At 42.1% G+C, this 20,372-nt stretch overlaps 1 protein-coding gene across 1 annotated transcript in view; it reads left to right on the top strand.

Moving 5' to 3' along the window:
- LOC147660704 (inter-alpha-trypsin inhibitor heavy chain H1-like) overlaps positions 1–20,372 on the top strand; it is a 120,913-nt gene that overhangs the window by 28,581 nt on the left and 71,960 nt on the right. The window contains exons 4-5 of the mRNA XM_086951525.1: positions 18,982–19,020; positions 20,029–20,061. Of these exons, the coding sequence (XP_086807651.1) occupies positions 18,982–19,020; positions 20,029–20,061 (72 nt within the window). The remainder of the gene's footprint in view (positions 1–18,981; positions 19,021–20,028; positions 20,062–20,372) is intronic.

The following is a 20,372-nucleotide window of genomic DNA, read 5'->3' as shown; positions in this document are numbered from 1 at the left end:
GAGGGATCTTTAAATGCCAGGGCAGGGAAACTCAGCCACCAAAGCCTAGTAAATATTGAGTAGCATTTTCACCCAGAGGTGGCACTGGGCGTCATGTCTTCCATCAATGGCGAGTTCCCTGGCTTGATATTTTAGCCACCGCTGAGAACGCTCAGTGTCAGCACTGGAGTTTCCGAGACTTCTCCTTCTCTGAGATGCATTCTGCTTAGAGTAGAGCTCTGGGCTCCTGTATGCCTTCCCATTGCTGCCTCTCCTTCCCTGAGTATTGAAGAAGCTTAAAAATGACTGGACCCAAGTCATCCTAGGGGCACAGAATTGGGTCAGGCAAGTGTGGTACCTGGTACTCCAGAGCATGAGCATCTGCTCAACTTCAGCTTCTGCTCGAGCTTCAGTGGATGATCAATTCTTTGAGGGTTTCTTCAGAGCAAGTTGATGCAAAGGCAGACCTTCTCCTGATGGACTGTTCTCTACATAAAGAACTGCTATGCACTGGGGAAGAAGCAGCCTCCAGATGACACATAAACTCATTTGACATCACCTAAGGACGGTATCACTGAACTTGCGCATGGGATGCCTGTTCTTGCCACATTTGTCATGCAGTTAGGTGGTCATCGTGACACATGTACAGGAAGCACTACTGCTTCGACAGTCTGGCCCATTGATGGGGCATTTAAACAACTTGGTCCTGTAGGACGGTTTGGTTTGAACAAGTTCACAGAAACACCACTTGATACTCTATCTAACCTCATATTCCTCACCCACCCTCCTGGCACCCCATTATGTGAACTGCACTCTTTCCCACCTAAAAAGGTACCAATTTAGAAATCTGTACACTGGTTGTGCAAAATTGCTTATGTCAGCACACATGTGTGGCACTTATATGCTGCTCTGATCATCACATCCAGCATGGAACAACAATGGCGTGGAGCCACACCATGCTACCTACAAGTGTGCAAGAGTACAGCCGTAAATTTCCTGTCTGGGGATTATTGACAAGGTGAGGAATTTGCTGTTAGCTAGAGTATTCACCAGAAAGAGTATTAACGATGGTAAGTAACTTGTCCTTTAACCCCTTTACTAAAAGCAAATGAATCATCCTTTTGGTGGAGCGAGTTCAGGAGTGCATTCCACAGCTGTGGAGCCATGGCAGAAAGATCTCTATCACCTGTTCTAGCTTTTAAGATGCGAGGCACACATAGAAGGAAGAGATGTTCAAATGACAGAACCATTTTAAGTATTTTGGAAGAACTAGGAGGTGTTTACATAAAAGCCCATTTAACAAGAAACACAAGGCCTTAATGAGGAAAATTAAATTTTGGCCATGATGTGTTCCCTAGCGCGTACCCCACCGACTCCATGTACCAGATTAAAGTGCATGTAACTTCCCTCCTGTGCCAGCTATGAAGACGCAAATACATTTGCGTCCACCGTCAACTTGTCCTCTTTCAGATGCACCATGAATGGATTATATATTCCGTTCCTAAGTATGCTATGCCAACGTCTTTTTATAGTACACTTTTCACTTTTTCCTGCTCTAGCCAGAGTAGGCCCCGAATTCCTGCCATCTGAACCTCTTTTGTGGCTCCTGGCTCTGCCCAGGCTACCTCTGTACTCGTGAACTCTGTCCTACATTCAGCGCGGCCCCTCGCGCTCAGCTCAAGCCTGCTTTCTGCCAAGACTGACTATAACCTTCGAGTTATCTGTTTCGCTCCCCGAGAATACATTCCTGCCTACTAGATCCTGTAAACATCCTCTCCAGCTGCAGAGCCAAAAGGGCCGACCTGTCTCAATGCAAGTAATTCATAGCCTCCGTTGCCTTGCTTCCATGGAAGGCCCCGTGCCCCCACGCTTCACATGTAGACATTCAGGCGCTCATACACGCATCCACAGTTAGCATAGAATAGCCTCTACCCTAGAGACCTTTCCGCCCAGATAGTATAGTCACTAAACATCAGATATCAGATATGATAGAAGTACAAGTTGATCTGACATGCCAGACTTCTGTCTCTTTCCGTCAGTGTAAATGTCAAGACCCCTGCACCCCGTCAATCACACGTCATGCAGCTGCGCGCGCATCCAAGCTTCCGATTTCTGCTGACATTGCAACATTTTGTTAGCACCACCCCTTGGTGCCACCCACTTGCGTCACCTATCAGTGACGTTTCTAGCACACACCTCTAGTTCACGCCTAGTTTACGCCTCTTGATGATGTATTGGTACCACGTGTATACTGTTATCTTGTCTTCTCTCAGCTGTTACGCCTCTTACATTGAACCTTATGATGTAAATCAAGTATATAAGCTATGTATTGTCAATAAACGAGAGCGCGCTCATCTATCCCTTCTGACACCCCTGTGGTGGTCAGAACATGATATCCTGATTCCTTTATGAGGAATAAAACCCTTAGAAACTCTAACACCACGGACTCTGTTTTCTTTCCTTCTGATTGAGTTATTATTGATTAAGTACTTACCTGCATAGAAATTAAGAGAGTAAATTAATTATTTACGTCATTTTGGCGCCCGAACAGGGACCCCTCCCCCACCTCACGCGCCGGTAGGTGCGTTGCAATCCGTGTCCCCTGCCATCAGTTAGACGGACTACACGTGTACTGGCAGGATTTCCTGCATCCCCCTCTGACCCACGGAGGTGACGAAGACTGCGATCAGTGCCCAGACGAGGCGGTGAGGAGTGCGGAGGATCCCGACCAGAGCCCAGCCGAAAGAAGCAAGGTCCGAGGTGTGAAGAGGCCCACCAGTTTTCCGAAGTTTTCCGAAGTTTTCCGAAAGTTCTCCGAAGTTTTCCGAAGTTCCGAGTCGAGTCCAGTCGAGGTTTCCGAGGCCTTCTGTTTCCGTGCTTCCCGGTGAGTACCATTGCTGGGTCGTATCTAGACGGGTTTGGGTACGCAAGTCCGGTCTGCACTGTTTTTAGGCAGTGTATCTGTACTGTTTAGCAGTATATCGAGTCTTCCGAATTTCTGCACTGTTACAGCAGTGTATCCGTACTGTTGAGCAGTACACTTAGTTAGCTATGTCTTCAATGTTTTCATGTGATTAATGTTGTGGTATGAATGTGACTGTTTTACTGTGTATTATTGTATTTCTTGTATCAACTAGCAACTCGTATCAAGGAATAAAAGACCTAGCGTTCAGCAATAAGTAAGCAGGATGCCATTCCTCAGCAAGTTAAAACAGATCGGAACTAGGAAAGGGTTACTAGAGGAAGAAATTCCTATCCCCCCTAGGGACACTCCAGGCAATTTTATGTATCAGAAACACGGCATAGATGCCATATTATATCTAGATTTATGGGGCGATTACACCAAGCACCTAGACGAAAGACACAGATGGCCTGTTACCGGAACGTGGGATGCCGAGTGCATCATGAGGGTAGAAGAAGCATTATGGAAAAAGAAAGCTAGACAATCTCAGAAGGACGCCATAGAGTTTTGGCGTAAGGAATCACGTAAGCGTGCTGACAAAGCACTCCGTAGAGAAGACAGACTTAAAGAATCAGATAAAGAACGAGAAAACGAATTAGTTACTGAAGGGATCCGAGTAAAAACAGAACAAATAGACCGTGCCCGAAATAATCTTGTAAACGGTATGTATCTCGTAGCAGATGGCCCATCCGAAACTGAATCAGAGATACCGAAAAACTTACCGACACCATTAGTTCCAACTAAAGTAATGCATAAAACTACTAAAGATATATTCCTGAATTCGTATCTAGAGGATGTAGCACCAGCTTATACCAATCTGCCTGTTCGTGCCCTGCCTACTGACAGGGATGGGGGTGGCACTACGCCCCCAGATCCGGTTCCGCCGGTACCGCGACAGACCTCCCCAGCTCCACCAGCTCCGCCACTTCCTCCACTCAAGACGGATCTACCGAAACCAGTACTACCTGATCTTACTAAAAGACAGATTCAAGTCCAGATACAGACTCCGCGGAGAGATAATGCCCAAGCATCCGTCTCAGGAGGTGCGACAGCGGGTCTACAGACCCCGCCACCGACACACAGATTACATTTAAAGGACACACAGAATCCTTTCCAGTCTCCCTATTCAGCCCGGCTCGACGCATTCAAAGATAGGATGTCATTCTGCAGATATGATCCAGTACCCGGAAACGACGATCTAATGGTATTAGCATCACTGCGCTTAAGATCTGCCACCGATAACTTGCTATGCTGTGTAGGAATGCAGGAAGCTCTCGACAGACTATACAAATTCATACAGACAGGGAAAGACCCCGATAGTGTCAAAGCTGCCATGTATAAACAGAAAGTTGACGTTCAAAAACAGATATTACGATTCTTCATTAATTGTGTGATAAGAGAACGAGACAGGCCCGGGACAGATCAAAGTGAGTTAGACGCATTAAACAAGTGGGGCCAAAATATAGCAGACGCGAAACATGACAAGGGGACTTGCATAGCCACTATGTCCCAGAAAATTAGAAAGGCAGTATTAACTGCACATCAGGAAGGAAATGATAAAACTTCCTCCGAGGAGGAAGATGAAGATGAAACATCAGAAAAGTCGACAGATATAATAGCGTATGTAGGTAAGGGAAATTACCTTAGGAAAGGCATCCGTCCGGAGAGCAAGAGAGTTCTTTTCTCCGCTTTAACAAATCCGAATTCTTCTGAACATCAGTTCCAGGAAACTGATAAAAGGCTTCGAGATCGAGTAGGGTACCATATACTCAATTCTATGGATGAACAGGAACTAGCCCGGTCAGCCGTGTTGTGGGCCGAAAACCCAGACATATATAATGATGACACGTTAGTGCAGACATTCTTGAACCTTTCCCCGGAAGAGCAGAAAATAGCAGGTGTATACATGATTCAGCACCTCCTCATCAAGTTCAGAAACCATCATTCTGATCCAGGTCCCTTACACGAAACATTAGAAGCACTAATCATGGATAGATGGAGAGGTTTTAGTACCAAATTAATACAAATAATTCTAGAACAACGACGCAAGTATAACACCTTCCTGAGCTCTGAATATGTTCCCGCCCCGCCTCCAGAAAGAAAAATGTACCACATGCAATGCGGTGGTGGCATTGAAAGCCAGAATCCCTTACGAGAAGTACATCCAGTTATGGGTGAGGATCATATCCTGAAACGTGTGTATGTTCACACACCACTGACTAAGTTAGAACTATTAGAAATGAAGAAATTAGTTCCGTGCCATGATAAAGACCCTGCGGGTTTTCACAGAGAGCTTAAAGACATGTTACTGATGGGAGATTACACGTATGATGATATTATGAAAATGTTAAAGGTACTGTTGCCCACGGGCATTTACGAGAAATTAAAGGAGAAGGATTGGGAAGTGGGAGAGTCAAAGATAGCATGGGCAGAAATAGAAGACGAAGAAAAGAAACGAGTCCCAGGGTTAGGCCTTGGGGATCTGACTAAAGCATTACCAGGTTTAATAGTACAGGTTCTTCCAAGATTATTGACAACTAGAAAGGAAGATTGGGACGCAATCTCGTCCTGCAAACAGAAACAAGATGAAGATACTAGTGACTTTTATTCAAGATTCGAGAAATGTTTCATTATCAATAGTGGCCTAAAAACTAGTAGCGAGTCATATCCACACCTTTTTGTAACAAAATTAGTAGAGAACGCCCTACCACTAGTTAAAAATAGAGTGTACAAGGTTGAAAGTACTTGGCAGGCAAATACGCCATCACAGATGTTACAAATGTTACAATATCACCAGAATAGAATTAGGGAAGAACAGGACCAGGAACAGAAACGTATGAAAGATACGAAAATGAAAATGTTAGTAGCCCAGACAATTCCAGCCGAGGGTCATAGAAAGGGTGGGGCCCAGACAAATCATTCTGCCGCTCCCGTTAAAGGGACATGTAATTATTGCAAGCAGCCAGGTCACTACGTACATGAATGTCCAGTCCTGAAACATAACATCGAGACAGGTAAAACTAAAGAAAGACCGCGTCCGCCTAGACATGAACAGGGTCATCAACAGACCTCACAGAACGAACAGCCAATGCAGAATACACAGCCTATGCATGATCAGTCCCATACAGTACAGACAGTAGCAGTACCGCAGCCACAGCATACTCAGACACAGCCCGCTGCCGCAACTAGACAAGTATCACAACAGATGTACCAGTATGCCCAGTCGGCATACCCAGATTATCAGCGTTATACATGAAACAGCCTAGGGAGGGAAAGTGATTTGCCTCTTATTGAAATTCCTGTAGATCAAGAAGGTCCTTATGTACATAGTCACGTATTAGGAAAAGATAGAAAGTTTTTAATTGACACAGGGGCAAGTCGCACTACTATAAGTCATAATGAAGTTCCAGGGGCACCCCTCTCAGGCTCACAGAATGTTTCCCTTGGTTTTTCAGGACAGCCTATTGTAAATGAAGTATCAGAACCAGTACCACTAGCTGTGGGTCCATTATCTCGAGTTACAGATTTGTTACTTACGAAATCATGTCCCGAAAATCTGTTAGGAATTAAAACACTGAAGGCTCTAGGAGCTATAATTTGCTGTTCCCCGGAGGGAGTCAGACTCTTTCTACGGGATTTCAAGGGTCATTATGTTCTACGTGACTTTGATGTTAGACTGAAAAATGTACCAGATCACTTATGGGCAAAAGGCCCAGCTGATGTAGGTTGTATGCATATCACACCATACCGTGTTACACTCAAGACAGGAGTTGTTCTACCCAGAATCAGACAATACAAGTTACCACCCGATGCTGTAGTGGCTTTACTGAAAATCATTGAAGAGCTTATTGCCCAAGGAGTGGTCGTAGAGACCGACTCCAATATCTGTAATTCGCCTATCATTCCAATTCTTAAACGTGCAGACCGCAATGCACCGCCAGTATATCGGCTGGTGATTGATCTTCGAGAACTGAACAAATGCATTGTATCACAGTATCCTGTGGTCCCCGATATCTCCTCCCTGTTAACTGCCATTGATTCAGAAGCAACGTTCTTTACTGTAATCGATCTCAAGAACGCCTTCTTCAGTGTACCCATTGACCCGGAGAGCCAATATCTCTTCGGATTCAGTTTAAATGGACGAAGTTTCAAATTTTCCCGCGCACCTCAAGGATTTACAGAAAGCCCCAGCATTTATAGTCAAGCACTGAAAAGACAACTAGATTGTATCCAAATGCCAGTTAATACCGCTTTACTACAGTACGTCGATGATCTGCTGATCACCGCACGAAGTGAGCCCGAATGTGAACAAGCATCTCTGATAGTTTTGCATTTTCTGGCCGACAAGGGACACAAGGTGTCTCCTTCGAAGCTACAATTCTGTGTTCAGCAAGTTGTGTACTTGGGTCACTTGCTGTCCAAAGTGGGGAGACAGCTCACTCCCGATCGCATTCAGTTAATTGTAAATATGCCACGACCCCAGACACAAAAGGAAGTGCGGGCCTTCATAGGCCTCACCTCGTACTGCAGACAATGGATTCCTCAATATGCATTTCTAGCTAAACCACTAATCCAGTTAACGACACAGGAGGCAGCAACTTCGACTGTCCTCCCTTGGACTCAGGAACACACACAAGCCTTTGAGGAATTAAAGAAAGCTTTATGCCAAGCACCAGTTTTAGCGACACCATGTTACAGCAAACCGTTTACACTTTTTGTTACAGAACGTGACGGTACAGCATTGTCTGTCCTCACTCAAGATCAAGCAGGTTCACATAAGCCTTGCGCTTATTTTTCAAGCACATTGGATTCAGTAGCACAGGCACTCCCTGCATGCTTAAAGTCAGTAGCAGCAACAGCGTTAGCAATCAGACAAAGCGACTCAATTGTTTTAGGTCATCAGTTAACAGTACAAGTTCCACATTCTGTAGAGGTTCTGTTAAACAGAACCCAGACTCAACACTTGACCATAGCACGACTGACAGGTTACGAATTGACATTATTCCAGCCACACATAGAAATCAGACGCTGCAGTATCTTGAATCCAGCAACATTGTTACCTACAGTTATGACAGATCCAGCTCCACATGATTGTATAGAAATTATTAATGCAGTAACAAAGCCCAGACGAGATTTAACAGATGTTCCATTGACAAATCCAGACCTGACACTTTATGTGGATGGTTCATGCATGAGAACAAGTACAGGAGAGTTAGTGGCCGCATATGCCGTGACCACTGAAACTGAAGTTAAAGAAACACATCGTATTGATACACTGTCTGCTCAAGCGGCAGAGCTCATCGCTCTGACCCAAGCCTGTATTATAGCGAAGAACAGAAATGTTAACATATACACAGATTCCCGTTATGCGTTCGGAGTCGTACACGACTTCGGCATGCTCTGGCAAGAACGAGGTTTTCTGACCTCTCATGGTACAAAAATACAGCATGGTCCTCTCATTCAAGCACTGCTAGAAGCAATACATCTGCCTTCAGCCATTTCAGTCATGAAGTGTAAGGCACATACTAAAGCCACAGATTCTGTTTCCCAGGGTAATGACCTGGCAGATCAGACTGCAAAACATACAGCACTAACTCACACTCAGACAACTGATATGATAAAGACAACAGATCCGACAAACTGCATGACAGTCAGAGATCCCACACTAGATGTTATTGACATTCAGACACATGCTACTGCAGACGAAATAAAGAAATGGACCGAACTAGGAGGGATCCAGACAGATCAAGGTTGGATGACGGGAAAATCTACATGGTTTCTCCCTGACTCTATGGTTCAAGTCATGATAAATACAGCACATAGTCCTGCCCACCTGGGAGAGAAAGCCATGCTAGACAGTTTGCAAAATCTTTGGTACAATAAACACTTACGAGCAGCCGCAAAACAGAAAGTGCGTACTTGCATGATCTGTTGTCAGTTCAATCCAGGTAAAAGCGTCCCTGTAGAGCAAGGTGGATTTCATCCTCCCGATCACCCTTTTGAAGTCCTCCAGATGGATTACATCCAGATGGACCGTTGTCGAGGATTTAAATATGTTCTCGTAGTTGTTTGTGCTCTGTCCCGCTGGACCGAAGCATACCCCGTCCCAGATTACACTGCTCCGACCACTGCCAAACAGTTGGTTTGTGAATTTTTCCCACGATACGGCTTGCCTCGTGTTGTGTACTCAGATAACGGTCAGCCATTCTCGTCTGCCCTAATGAAAGAAGTCTCCTTGTTATTAGGATACCAGTGGAAGTTCCATTGTGTCCGACATCCAGAAGCCGCAGGCCTTGTTGAAAGGCATAATCAGACATTAAAGATTCGCCTTGCCAAAATATGTCAGGAAAAAGGGGTCGACTGGATAGTCGCCCTGCCGGTGGCACTATTCTATATGAGAATGGTCGCCCATTCGAGATCAGGGCTATCTCCGTACGAAGTGGTCTTTGGCAGACCACCGAATATGTGGGGGACGCCCATTCCTAAAAAGATAACCGATGTTGATTCTAATATGTTGACAGATTACCTTGCCTCCTTGATGTCTGCACTCCAATCATGTCGTTCACAGGTTGCCGCAGCCTTCCCTGACAACACCGATGTGAAGGAGCATGACGTCCGCCCCGGAGATGTTGTTTTAGTCCGAAACTTCGACAGGAAAAGTCCGTTGGAGCCCCGCTGGAAGTCTCCGAAGACCGTTCTACTTACGACAAGGACCGCAGTCAAGTTGGAAGGAAGAAAGGGGTGGGTCCACCTAAGCCATATCAAAACATTCCCAGGACTGAAACCGGAACAAGACACACCCACCCCCACCAAAGACTGTGATCCCAAAGACTTTTCCGAACCCAAACGAGAAAAAACTCCTCAAGAACAATATCGTATGAAGTTACGATCTAGCAAGTCAGACAGTTTAATTGTTTAAGTCCTCCCCTAGGTGAATCGGTTAAATAGTTTCTGACATGTATCCCCTAGATCGAGTTAGAGAGAGAGAGGAAAAGAAAAGAACATACTGCAAATCACTTCGTAGTCACTGCATAGTGACACTAATAATTATGTTATTCTAAGTATATTAATAATTGTTGCTAGCATCTTGTTACCTATATACTATCCTATTTTCAAGCGTGAACAATCTGCTTACAATGTCTCTGCTGAACACACTTTTAGTGAATTACCTCCTCATGAGCTTTCATACAGACTTGCGCTGCGCAACAATACATTCATTAGTATGTTACATCATTCTCATCAAACTAACAATGCTACAAATTGCTGGATATGTGGCCGACTCCCTCCCTACCAGAATTACAAGGGAGCGCTGCCTCTCTTTCCGTATCCGTTCACTCACAATGGCTCCTGCGGAGCATGGTTTAAGATAATTAATTCTTTAGATCCCGACATTGCTGTTTTCGATGGGGGTTGGGTTTGGGGAAACCTGAACTTGGTCCTACTAGACGTCTGTTACCCGGATAAGGAGGGACTCCCCATTAGAATAGGAACTGATCTAGAAAATGAAGTATATGGATTAGGTAATTATACAATTAGCCTTATGATTCTTACTGTCGAATCCGAAGCCACACCAGTTCTACCTATTATGTCAGTACTGCCAGTCACTGGTGAATTATGTATCAAGAAGAAAGGTTCAGTACACTTAGGTCATAGTAAATGTACTACTGTGGTCGAATTCAGTGATGATGGAAAGTCATCTTTCAAAGCTATCAGTCATTCTTACTTTGTGTGTGGTCATACCGCATACATCCGTCTACCTCCAGATTGGGATGGTACCTGTTACATTGCATTCCTTCTGCCACCCGTTTTTCTAGCTCCTTCTGATTACCATAGAAATAGCAATCTAGTAAAGAATAGACCCAGAAGAGATGCCCCCCTTGTCGACTACACAGAAACGGCATGGGAACAGTACACTGATTTTAATAAAGGATTCTTTTTCTTTTTAGGTCCTGTCCAGAATAGTAAATTAATACGCAGATTAACTAGAACACTTGAAGCCGTAGTAAATGAAACTACCTCCGCCTTAGGTAACTTAACAGAAGAGCAGTCCGCTATGCGGGTTGTTGTCCTTCAGAATCGTCTTGTAATTGACGTCATCTTGGCAGATAGAGGTGGAGCATGTAAGGTCATCGGGTCAAGCTGCTGTGTTTTCATTCCACAGAATGCACCATCTGTATATCAAGCTATCACCCGTCTTCATAAAATTGCAAATCAGATACATCAGAATCCAGGCACCTGGACTTGGTCCGGTTGGTTCTGGACAACGTTAACAGCTTGGGGATGGAAGATCCTATCCTTCCTAGGCATTGGCCTAGTCCTAGTATTCAGTTGCTGCCTGTGCCTACAGTGTGGGCCAGCGATTTGTGGACTATGTGCCACTTCTTGCATTGAACATTCCAGTTTTCACTCAAAACGTAACCAAAAGAAAGAAGAACAAATGATGTTACAAGAACAGACTGATCGATTCATGAGGATCGATATTTCATGAAGGGTCCGTAGGGAACAAGGCGGGAATGAGGAAAATTAAATTTTGGCCATGATGTGTTCCCTAGCGCGTACCCCACCGACTCCATGTACCAGATTAAAGTGCATGTAACTTCCCTCCTGTGCCAGCTATGAAGACGCAAATACATTTGCGTCCACCGTCAACTTGTCCTCTTTCAGATGCACCATGAATGGATTATATATTCCGTTCCTAAGTATGCTATGCCAACGTCTTTTTATAGTACACTTTTCACTTTTTCCTGCTCTAGCCAGAGTAGGCCCCGAATTCCTGCCATCTGAACCTCTTTTGTGGCTCCTGGCTCTGCCCAGGCTACCTCTGTACTCGTGAACTCTGTCCTACATTCAGCGCGGCCCCTCGCGCTCAGCTCAAGCCTGCTTTCTGCCAAGACTGACTATAACCTTCGAGTTATCTGTTTCGCTCCCCGAGAATACATTCCTGCCTACTAGATCCTGTAAACATCCTCTCCAGCTGCAGAGCCAAAAGGGCCGACCTGTCTCAATGCAAGTAATTCATAGCCTCCGTTGCCTTGCTTCCATGGAAGGCCCCGTGCCCCCACGCTTCACATGTAGACATTCAGGCGCTCATACACGCATCCACAGTTAGCATAGAATAGCCTCTACCCTAGAGACCTTTCCGCCCAGATAGTATAGTCACTAAACATCAGATATCAGATATGATAGAAGTACAAGTTGATCTGACATGCCAGACTTCTGTCTCTTTCCGTCAGTGTAAATGTCAAGACCCCTGCACCCCGTCAATCACACGTCATGCAGCTGCGCGCGCATCCAAGCTTCCGATTTCTGCTGACATTGCAACATTTTGTTAGCACCACCCCTTGGTGCCACCCACTTGCGTCACCTATCAGTGACGTTTCTAGCACACACCTCTAGTTCACGCCTAGTTTACGCCTCTTGATGATGTATTGGTACCACGTGTATACTGTTATCTTGTCTTCTCTCAGCTGTTACGCCTCTTACATTGAACCTTATGATGTAAATCAAGTATATAAGCTATGTATTGTCAATAAACGAGAGCGCGCTCATCTATCCCTTCTGACACCCCTGTGGTGGTCAGAACATGATATCCTGATTCCTTTATGAGGAATAAAACCCTTAGAAACTCTAACACCACGGACTCTGTTTTCTTTCCTTCTGATTGAGTTATTATTGATTAAGTACTTACCTGCATAGAAATTAAGAGAGTAAATTAATTATTTACGTCAGCCTCCTTCCTGGCAGCCAATGAAGAGAAACACAATAAGATTTCCAGAGCTTAAAAATTGCCCTGACTGCACTGTTCGGAATAGTTTGAAGCTTACAAATCACTGTATTACATAGACATAAACAGCATGCATGAGCATAATCCAAATACAAATTGATAACATTAATTTCCAGCACTACTTTTGTGTTATTCTGAACAAAAGAACCATGTGTTTTTTTAAAAGCTTCAGTTAAAAAAAAAAACATGCAGAGGCTACAAAATTAATCTGTGGAGTAAGGCATAGGGCCATATGTATCAAGCAAAATTGCATTTGCAATGCAATTTTGCCAAATAGTATGTATTAAGGCAAAATATGGAATCGCAAAATTTGCAATTCCTTATTTTGCGATTGCATTTAAGGAATCACACATTTTGCGATTCCTTAAATGCAATGTAAGAAGCACCAAAAAAGTGCAATTTGGGCTTAAGGAATCGCAAATTACCACCAACTTCAAGTAGGTGGCAATTTGCGATTTCTTTGAAAAATTCACTTTTTTGCATTTTTCAAAGTGCAATGTGAAGCACATACATGCCCTTCGGGCATGTATGTGTGCCACATGTGCACCCATGCTTATTTCAGGGGTGAAACAGGGTGTCCTTTTGACACCCCTGAACCCTTGAAATTATTTTTAATTTATGATTCTCAAATTGCAAATCGTAAATTTAGAATGCCTTCCCATTCATTCCTATGGGCCTCCTGGCCCATAGAAATGAATGGGAAAGTATTCCTTAATTGCGATTCGCAATTTGCCAATCACAATTAAGGAATATTAAGAAATCGCTAGAATTTGCGATTTTTTACATACATCCCTATTTGCGATTCTCAAAGAGCGATTTCTAAAAAATCAGTATTTGAGAATCGCAAATCAGGATTTTGATACATCTGGCCTATATTTCTTATCCAATATGGATCACAAGAGCCTAAACTAACTTTTCTGCATCAGCAAGCGGGTGCAGCAACAGAGTAGGACACATTTTTGGCTAAAACAATCTCTTTTTACAGTGCTACAGTCCTCCACTGCTACAAGAATGTGAAAATCAAGTTAAAGCAGATGATTGCCTGGCACAATTATAATGTCTTTTGGAGGTGTTGAAAGTTTTACCTGGTGATACAATAGCTGCTTTCAGGATACCGAGTGCCTGGTAGGAGCAGCAAGGGAGAGACTGGACAGTATGGGCCTGCTTTAAAAAGGGACTCACAACACGTAAAGTTTTGAGTATGAAGTCTCTGCACTTGGGGCAAAGTTTCAACACCTTAGGCAGAAAGACTGCACTGTGGAGAAAACACTCTAGGTGGAGAACACTCAGTTTATTTGGAGTTTGCAAAGTATTTGATCCACCATAAACGAGTGGTTCACTTACCTCACCAAACTCATGGTTCTAGCACCCCATTTAGAGATGGAAGGACAACAGGATGGCCTATGGCCGACATTGCTAGTGAAATCCGTTACATGTGGTCCTTCCACCACAGGACCGTCTGTGACAGTTGCCTGCCCAATAAGTCAGGTGCCCTTCGAAGTTACAGAAATTTGAAATATGACCATGAGAAACATCTTTTGAAAGATGGCCATGAGGAACATGATGGTCCCTGGAAGAGAAATTATACACATGAGAAAACAACCTGTGCATCAGTAGCATTTTTTGTATTGTTTGTAGAAACAAATTTCTCTTTGGGAGCTTGCTTTTAACAATAAAAATAAAATGGCACAGTACGGACGGCACAACACAGCACCTAATTGGCAAATTGTTGTTCCCTCAGAGCAAATTTGCACAGGTGGCCTTTCTGAAGGAATGAGAGCCTTGCCAAGCTTGCCGGAATCTTGCAATGCGGGCAGCCCTCTCCTGAAATAACAGGCTGTGGGCCCCCCACTTTACATCAAATCAATTTCTAAGTGTCAAGATTGTTTTGAAGAACAAGTAAATAAAAACTGAAGATAATAAAAAATCTAAAACAAATTATTTTCAAGATCCCAGTAGGTGATGTTGTGAGTCAGCTTCAAAATGCATCCAGACAGTCAGCTAATGGAGTTCAGGGAAACCACTGGCCTGGAGAATGGTAGTTTTGGCGTCAGAGGGAGCTCTCGTGCATAATGGCATTCAAAAAACCCAGACCCATCTGGTGTTAGTGACTGAGTGAACTGCAACATGTTTCTCAAATAATTGGATATGTGACTGAGGGCCATATGTATCATGCAAATTCGCATTCGCAAAGGCCGAAATTCGCAGAATTTCATCCTTTGTGAATGCGAATTTCCTAAATGGGATGTATGAAGGAAAATCCTGTGCGAAATAAGGAATTGCAAAATTTGCGATTCCTTATTTTGCAATTGCATTTAAGGAATCTCAAATTTTGCGATTCGTTAAATGCAATGTATGAAGCTAAAAAAAATCGCAAACTTCCACCAACTTCAAGTTGGTGGTAATTTGCGAATTCCTTGAAAAATGCCCATTTTAGCATTTTTCAAAGTGCCATGTGACGCACATACATGCCCTTAGGGCATGTATGTGCACCACATGTGCACCCATGCTTATTTCAGGGGTGCAACAGGGTGTCCTTTGGACACCCCTGCACGCTTGAAATAATTCTCAATTTGCGATTTGCAAATTGCGAATCGCAAATTGAGAATAAATTCCCATTCCTTCCTATGGGCCTCCTAGCCCATAGAAATGAATGGGAAAGTATTCCTTAATTGCGAATTCGCAATTTGCAAATTCACAATTAAGGAATATTAAAAAAACGCAAAAAAATTATGATTTTTTTGATACATACCAATTTGCGATTCTGAAATAGCGATTTCTTAAAAATCGCTATTTCAGAATCGCAAAGTGGTACCTTGATACATGTGGCCCTATATTGCAACACAGGGTCCTGCAATAGATTCAACCTCAATACTGTGAGGATCACAGTATGGTAGTATGGTAAATGGCAAAAAAAACTGTGACAAACAAAGTTCATTTATCTTCCATACTAATATAATAAAGAGAGAGCCCAAACATTTGAGGCGGGTAATCTCAGGAACCACAGCATCAATCACAAAGCCCAATATAGTGTTGGAAAGGGCAGTTGCAGCAGAATGACACAGGCTATGCAGACGCCCACCATATACATTTAAAAGTTAAAAGAACCGTGCCAGCAAAGTAGTCCCTTGTGGGCGTGTCTGCGTTGTGCTGTGGGCGTGTGCTGGGGGCGTGACAAACGCTGGGGTCGTGTGGTACGTTCTGCCCTTCATGCCATGTCTCATATTGTGGGCTAATCCCACCCTGCTCCCTTTAAATACCCCTGCATCCCATAATCATAACCCACCCTTACTCCTTAAAATACCCCAACACCCTTAAACACTAACCCATCTTAACCCTATAAATATACCCTGTGCCCCAAAACCCAAACCTATACCTAAACCCTAAAAATACCCCTGTACCCCAAAACCCAAACCCTGAACCCTATAAATACCCCTGTACCTCAAAATCCAAACCTACCCCTGTCCCCCAAAAATACCCCTGTACCCCAAAACCCAAACCTAGCCCTGAACCCTAAAAATACCACTGTACCCCAAAACCCAAACCTACCCCTGAACCCTAAAAATACTCCTATACCCCAAAACACAAACCTAGCCCTGAATCCTAAAAATACCCCTGTACCCCAAAACCCATACCTATCCCTAAACCCTAAAACTACCCCTGTACCCCATAACCCAAAACTATATCTGAACCCTTAAAATACCCAAACACCCCAAAACATATACCTCAGTACTCCAAAACATATACCCCTATACCCATACTTACCTTATCCAAACATTAAAAAAACCATGCTTTTACCATTCATGCATTTACAACGAATTTTGTTCTAAATGTATGCGTGGTAAAAGCATATAAAATGTAATGCCATGCGTTATAATGGCATTGCGGAGTCATGGTACTTTCGTAATGAAAGTATGCGGAGTGATGGTATGCGGAAAGAAAATTGCGGAATATGGGTGTTTACCCTCCCCCGGTAAGTACATTGGTGGCACGGCGGCCCACATCTCCAGCAACATACTCATATTTTTTCATCACCCATTGGAAAAATGCACAGGTCTCTCTCATTGATTGCCAGCACCGACATACACTTTTGGACACACCTCCCGCCACAAGTTCTAGAATTGCAAACTGTAGAGCTGGGAACACTTTTAGACACACCTCCCGCCACAAATTCTAGAATTGCGAACTTTAGAGCTGGGGAGCTACGTTCGAATCTCGGCATCAGCTCAACATCCTGTGATTCCAGGCAAATCGCTTTGTCTCCCCGTGCCTACCACAAATGAATGTGTTCTTCTATAATGTAAATTGTGCTCATGCCATGTTGTCGAGATCGCGCTATATAATATTGCAAGGAAAAATAAAGTAGGAAAACTCGAGTTCACACACTACTGAACGTGCACTCTTAAGTGCATCAGCAGTGCACTGTGAATCGGAGCGTTTCACAGGCCTGTCACAGATAAGAAATTCTATCTAAACGAAATCCTACAAAACAATATACTACTGGCTGGCAGCAATTTATACCCGGACAACGTCGGGACGGGCTGCTAGTCCTAGATAAAAAAAGAACTAGAAGATTTTTTCTGTTTAACATAGATAGAGCGAGGTCACCAAGAGTGCTATTCTGCTCATTCCTAATAGTGATGTATCGCTGGACAAAGCCAGTCATTCAACTGGGCTGAGAACACCAAAGCAGTATTTCTGCACCCTGATTTACTAATACTATGTAGATCTCTAATGTGAGTGAATACATAATCAGTACCTGAGAAATAAAGAACTACTCTGGTGATCAGTTTTACTCAATCCCTCCAGTAACTTCAGCCCCACCTCCATATATCATCATCTCTAATGTGCTAATATGTCTGGAGTCCGAAGGGCATTGGGTGTGCCATTTTCCTGCTTTTGTTGTAGTTCTGACTTGGCTGGTAACTCTGGAATGAGGGCCATAGTGTGACAGACTGATCAAAGTGTAGACAAGTGTGTTTCACCATTCAGGCTCAGAGGAGATCAGGAGCCACTTTACCAGTGCGATACATGGTCAAAGGTCAAAAAGAAAACAGTGTATTTGTAACAGATGAGCCCAAATACTCGTATATATACATCCAATTAAATATTTTTCTAGAAAATAGCAGTTGACATAAAAATTGTTGTGAAGATATTAATCACTTTAGTAAAAAAATCAGCTTAACACTGATGATTGAATTGATTTACAATTGGTTATTACTGTAATTAGTGTATGACAATACATTATACTGCAGAGGCATTCTTAATTTCAGAACTTTTTGTGAACATATTTTATGGCTCAATCAACATTATCCACTAATGAACAAATATAATCTATATTGTAAATGTTATATGCCATAATAACAAATCTAGATGAGACCTCTCATGTCTGGAACTAAATAAAGATTACTTTTAATGAAGATTTTTCGAACCTTTATGGCTTACTAAAAGAACTTGTTCATTTTGTCTTCTTCATTTTCAGCCCAAACTTCCTAGCTTAATATACCTTAATATACCTGTCATTTCACAATCATATAAACTGTGGGCACCTTTTTGTTTCCTTAGCATATGCAGAAAACTAATTTCATGAATTCTCAATTATGGGGCAACAAAATTATTACACTAAAATCTAAAATCATATTTTGGAAATCTTGAGACAGATACACAAAATGGACTAATCAGTGGTTAATTAATGGAATGAAAATACACTTTTCTGTATCTCAATCTCTTTCTTTGATTCCCTACATTCCTAGATAGAGAAATATAATCTACTCAATTAAAATATTTCTAGCTACATTTTACAGGGACAAAATGTAAACATGCTATGCCCTTATGAGAATAAGACACTGTATTTGTTAAAAACTCATTCTAAGGCATTTTTAATGTGAAAAGATCGTCGTCCTGATGATGTTAGACTTAAATCCACTATTGGATTGAAATGGGAAGAAGATTTAGACATTGTCTGGACTTTACCTTGTTGCAATATAATATAGAGCAAAATACATAAATCATCTAGAGCTTATAATACTACGCAGCCTCTATATTTTGTGTAAAATAAATAATTTTTAACACCTGAATCATTGAAATGAAACTTTGTCAGAAGATAATTGTTGGTCATGTGATGATCAGTATAGTGATTTAAAACATATGTTGTTACCCTTGCTGACATGTACCCAAAAATGGAGATAAGCTAGAAAACATAATAATATCATTTTACATGTTATTATTCATTTATTATTCTCTCATATATCTTTAGGTAGTTATTTCCCTAGTTGGGGCACTTTACACCGTCCTGGTAAGCTAATAGCTCTCTGATTGCTGTGGCATTTCTACAATTTGCCTCTAATTAGAAAAATGCTGAGAATATTCCTTTTAGAGTTTGCTGTAATGCAGTTTGTTTTATTCATGGACTAGATAGAGTGTACATTCTTCTTAGTGTCTTAGGACATCTTAGTGTCTTAACATTTAAGAGAGAACAGGTGTGGTTAACTATAACAGCATTCTTTACCAAATCTAGCTTTTGATGCAAATGGATTGATGTAGCTGATGAAGAACTTACAGAACCCCTTGATTTATTTTCTGTATTTTTCATAATATCATTTTATAATCATCTTATATTAGTAGGTACTCTTTGCAATATGTGTTAATATTAGTATATCCATTTATTACAGTTGATTACTGACAAGTTGACTTGATCAGCCCTCTAAATATATGCATTTCATACTCTAGCGTATATCGTCCTTTTTCTTTCTCTTCTTTTAATTCTTATTTCATGTTCTTTATTAAATTGTTTCCTTTTTCTATATGCATTGTATTCACCATTAACTACTTTGTATTGCTTCATATATGATTACAAATATTGTCTTCTCTAATATATATGACATGCACTATTAGTGTTAAATCTTTCTTATTACCTAATATTTTTGTTACAGTTTTCATGTGTTTGCTTAGTCCTCCAATAAAGCATCTCTACACAAAAAGAATACATTATCCACTAAAGGCAACCATTTACTCCCAGAAGGAATAGTGTTCATTCCAATATGTCTGCTAATGGCAGCCGTTCACTCCAAGAAGGAATAGTGTTCATTCCAATATTTTACAAAATAAAAAGTGCATGAAATGTAGCAAACATATCACACTCTTTGCAACATTTGCAAAGATTCCTTTTAACTGCATTGCTAGCAAATTGTAGAAAATATACATATTATTATTTTGGAGTGATGTACGTAAATTGTTCCATGACCATAATGCATCAAAAACTAAAGTCTGTTGTTTTTCTTTACATTCAATGTAATGTTTTCAGTTCCTCTTCCTACACAAATATCAACCAAAAATGGTAAGAGCAGATTTCAAACTCATATTTTCACTATATTTCTGATTTGAAACAGTATGTGATATTATTTGGTAATTAGTGTTCTTACCAATAATTAACAATTCACTTTCATCCTTGTCTCTGTCATTAATGTGAGAATGAGTCCATATCCTTGACAAAGCCACCTTGCTTGTCTTCCACACATAGTAAACAATTTGTCCCTTCTGCCTCTTGCAAAGGATCCACAATTAGGATTTCCCTCATCCAAATTATTCTGTTTGGTTTGTCTCTGACTATAGAAAGCTGCCTAGTGATATTTGCCCTAACTATATAGT

The sequence above is a fragment of the Lissotriton vulgaris genome, unplaced genomic scaffold (genome assembly GCF_964263255.1).
Source record: "Lissotriton vulgaris unplaced genomic scaffold, aLisVul1.2 SCAFFOLD_1187, whole genome shotgun sequence".
NCBI lineage: Eukaryota > Metazoa > Chordata > Amphibia > Caudata > Salamandridae > Lissotriton > Lissotriton vulgaris.
Note: the sequence above shows the minus strand (reverse complement) of the source record. Positions and strands in the feature narration are given on the sequence as shown.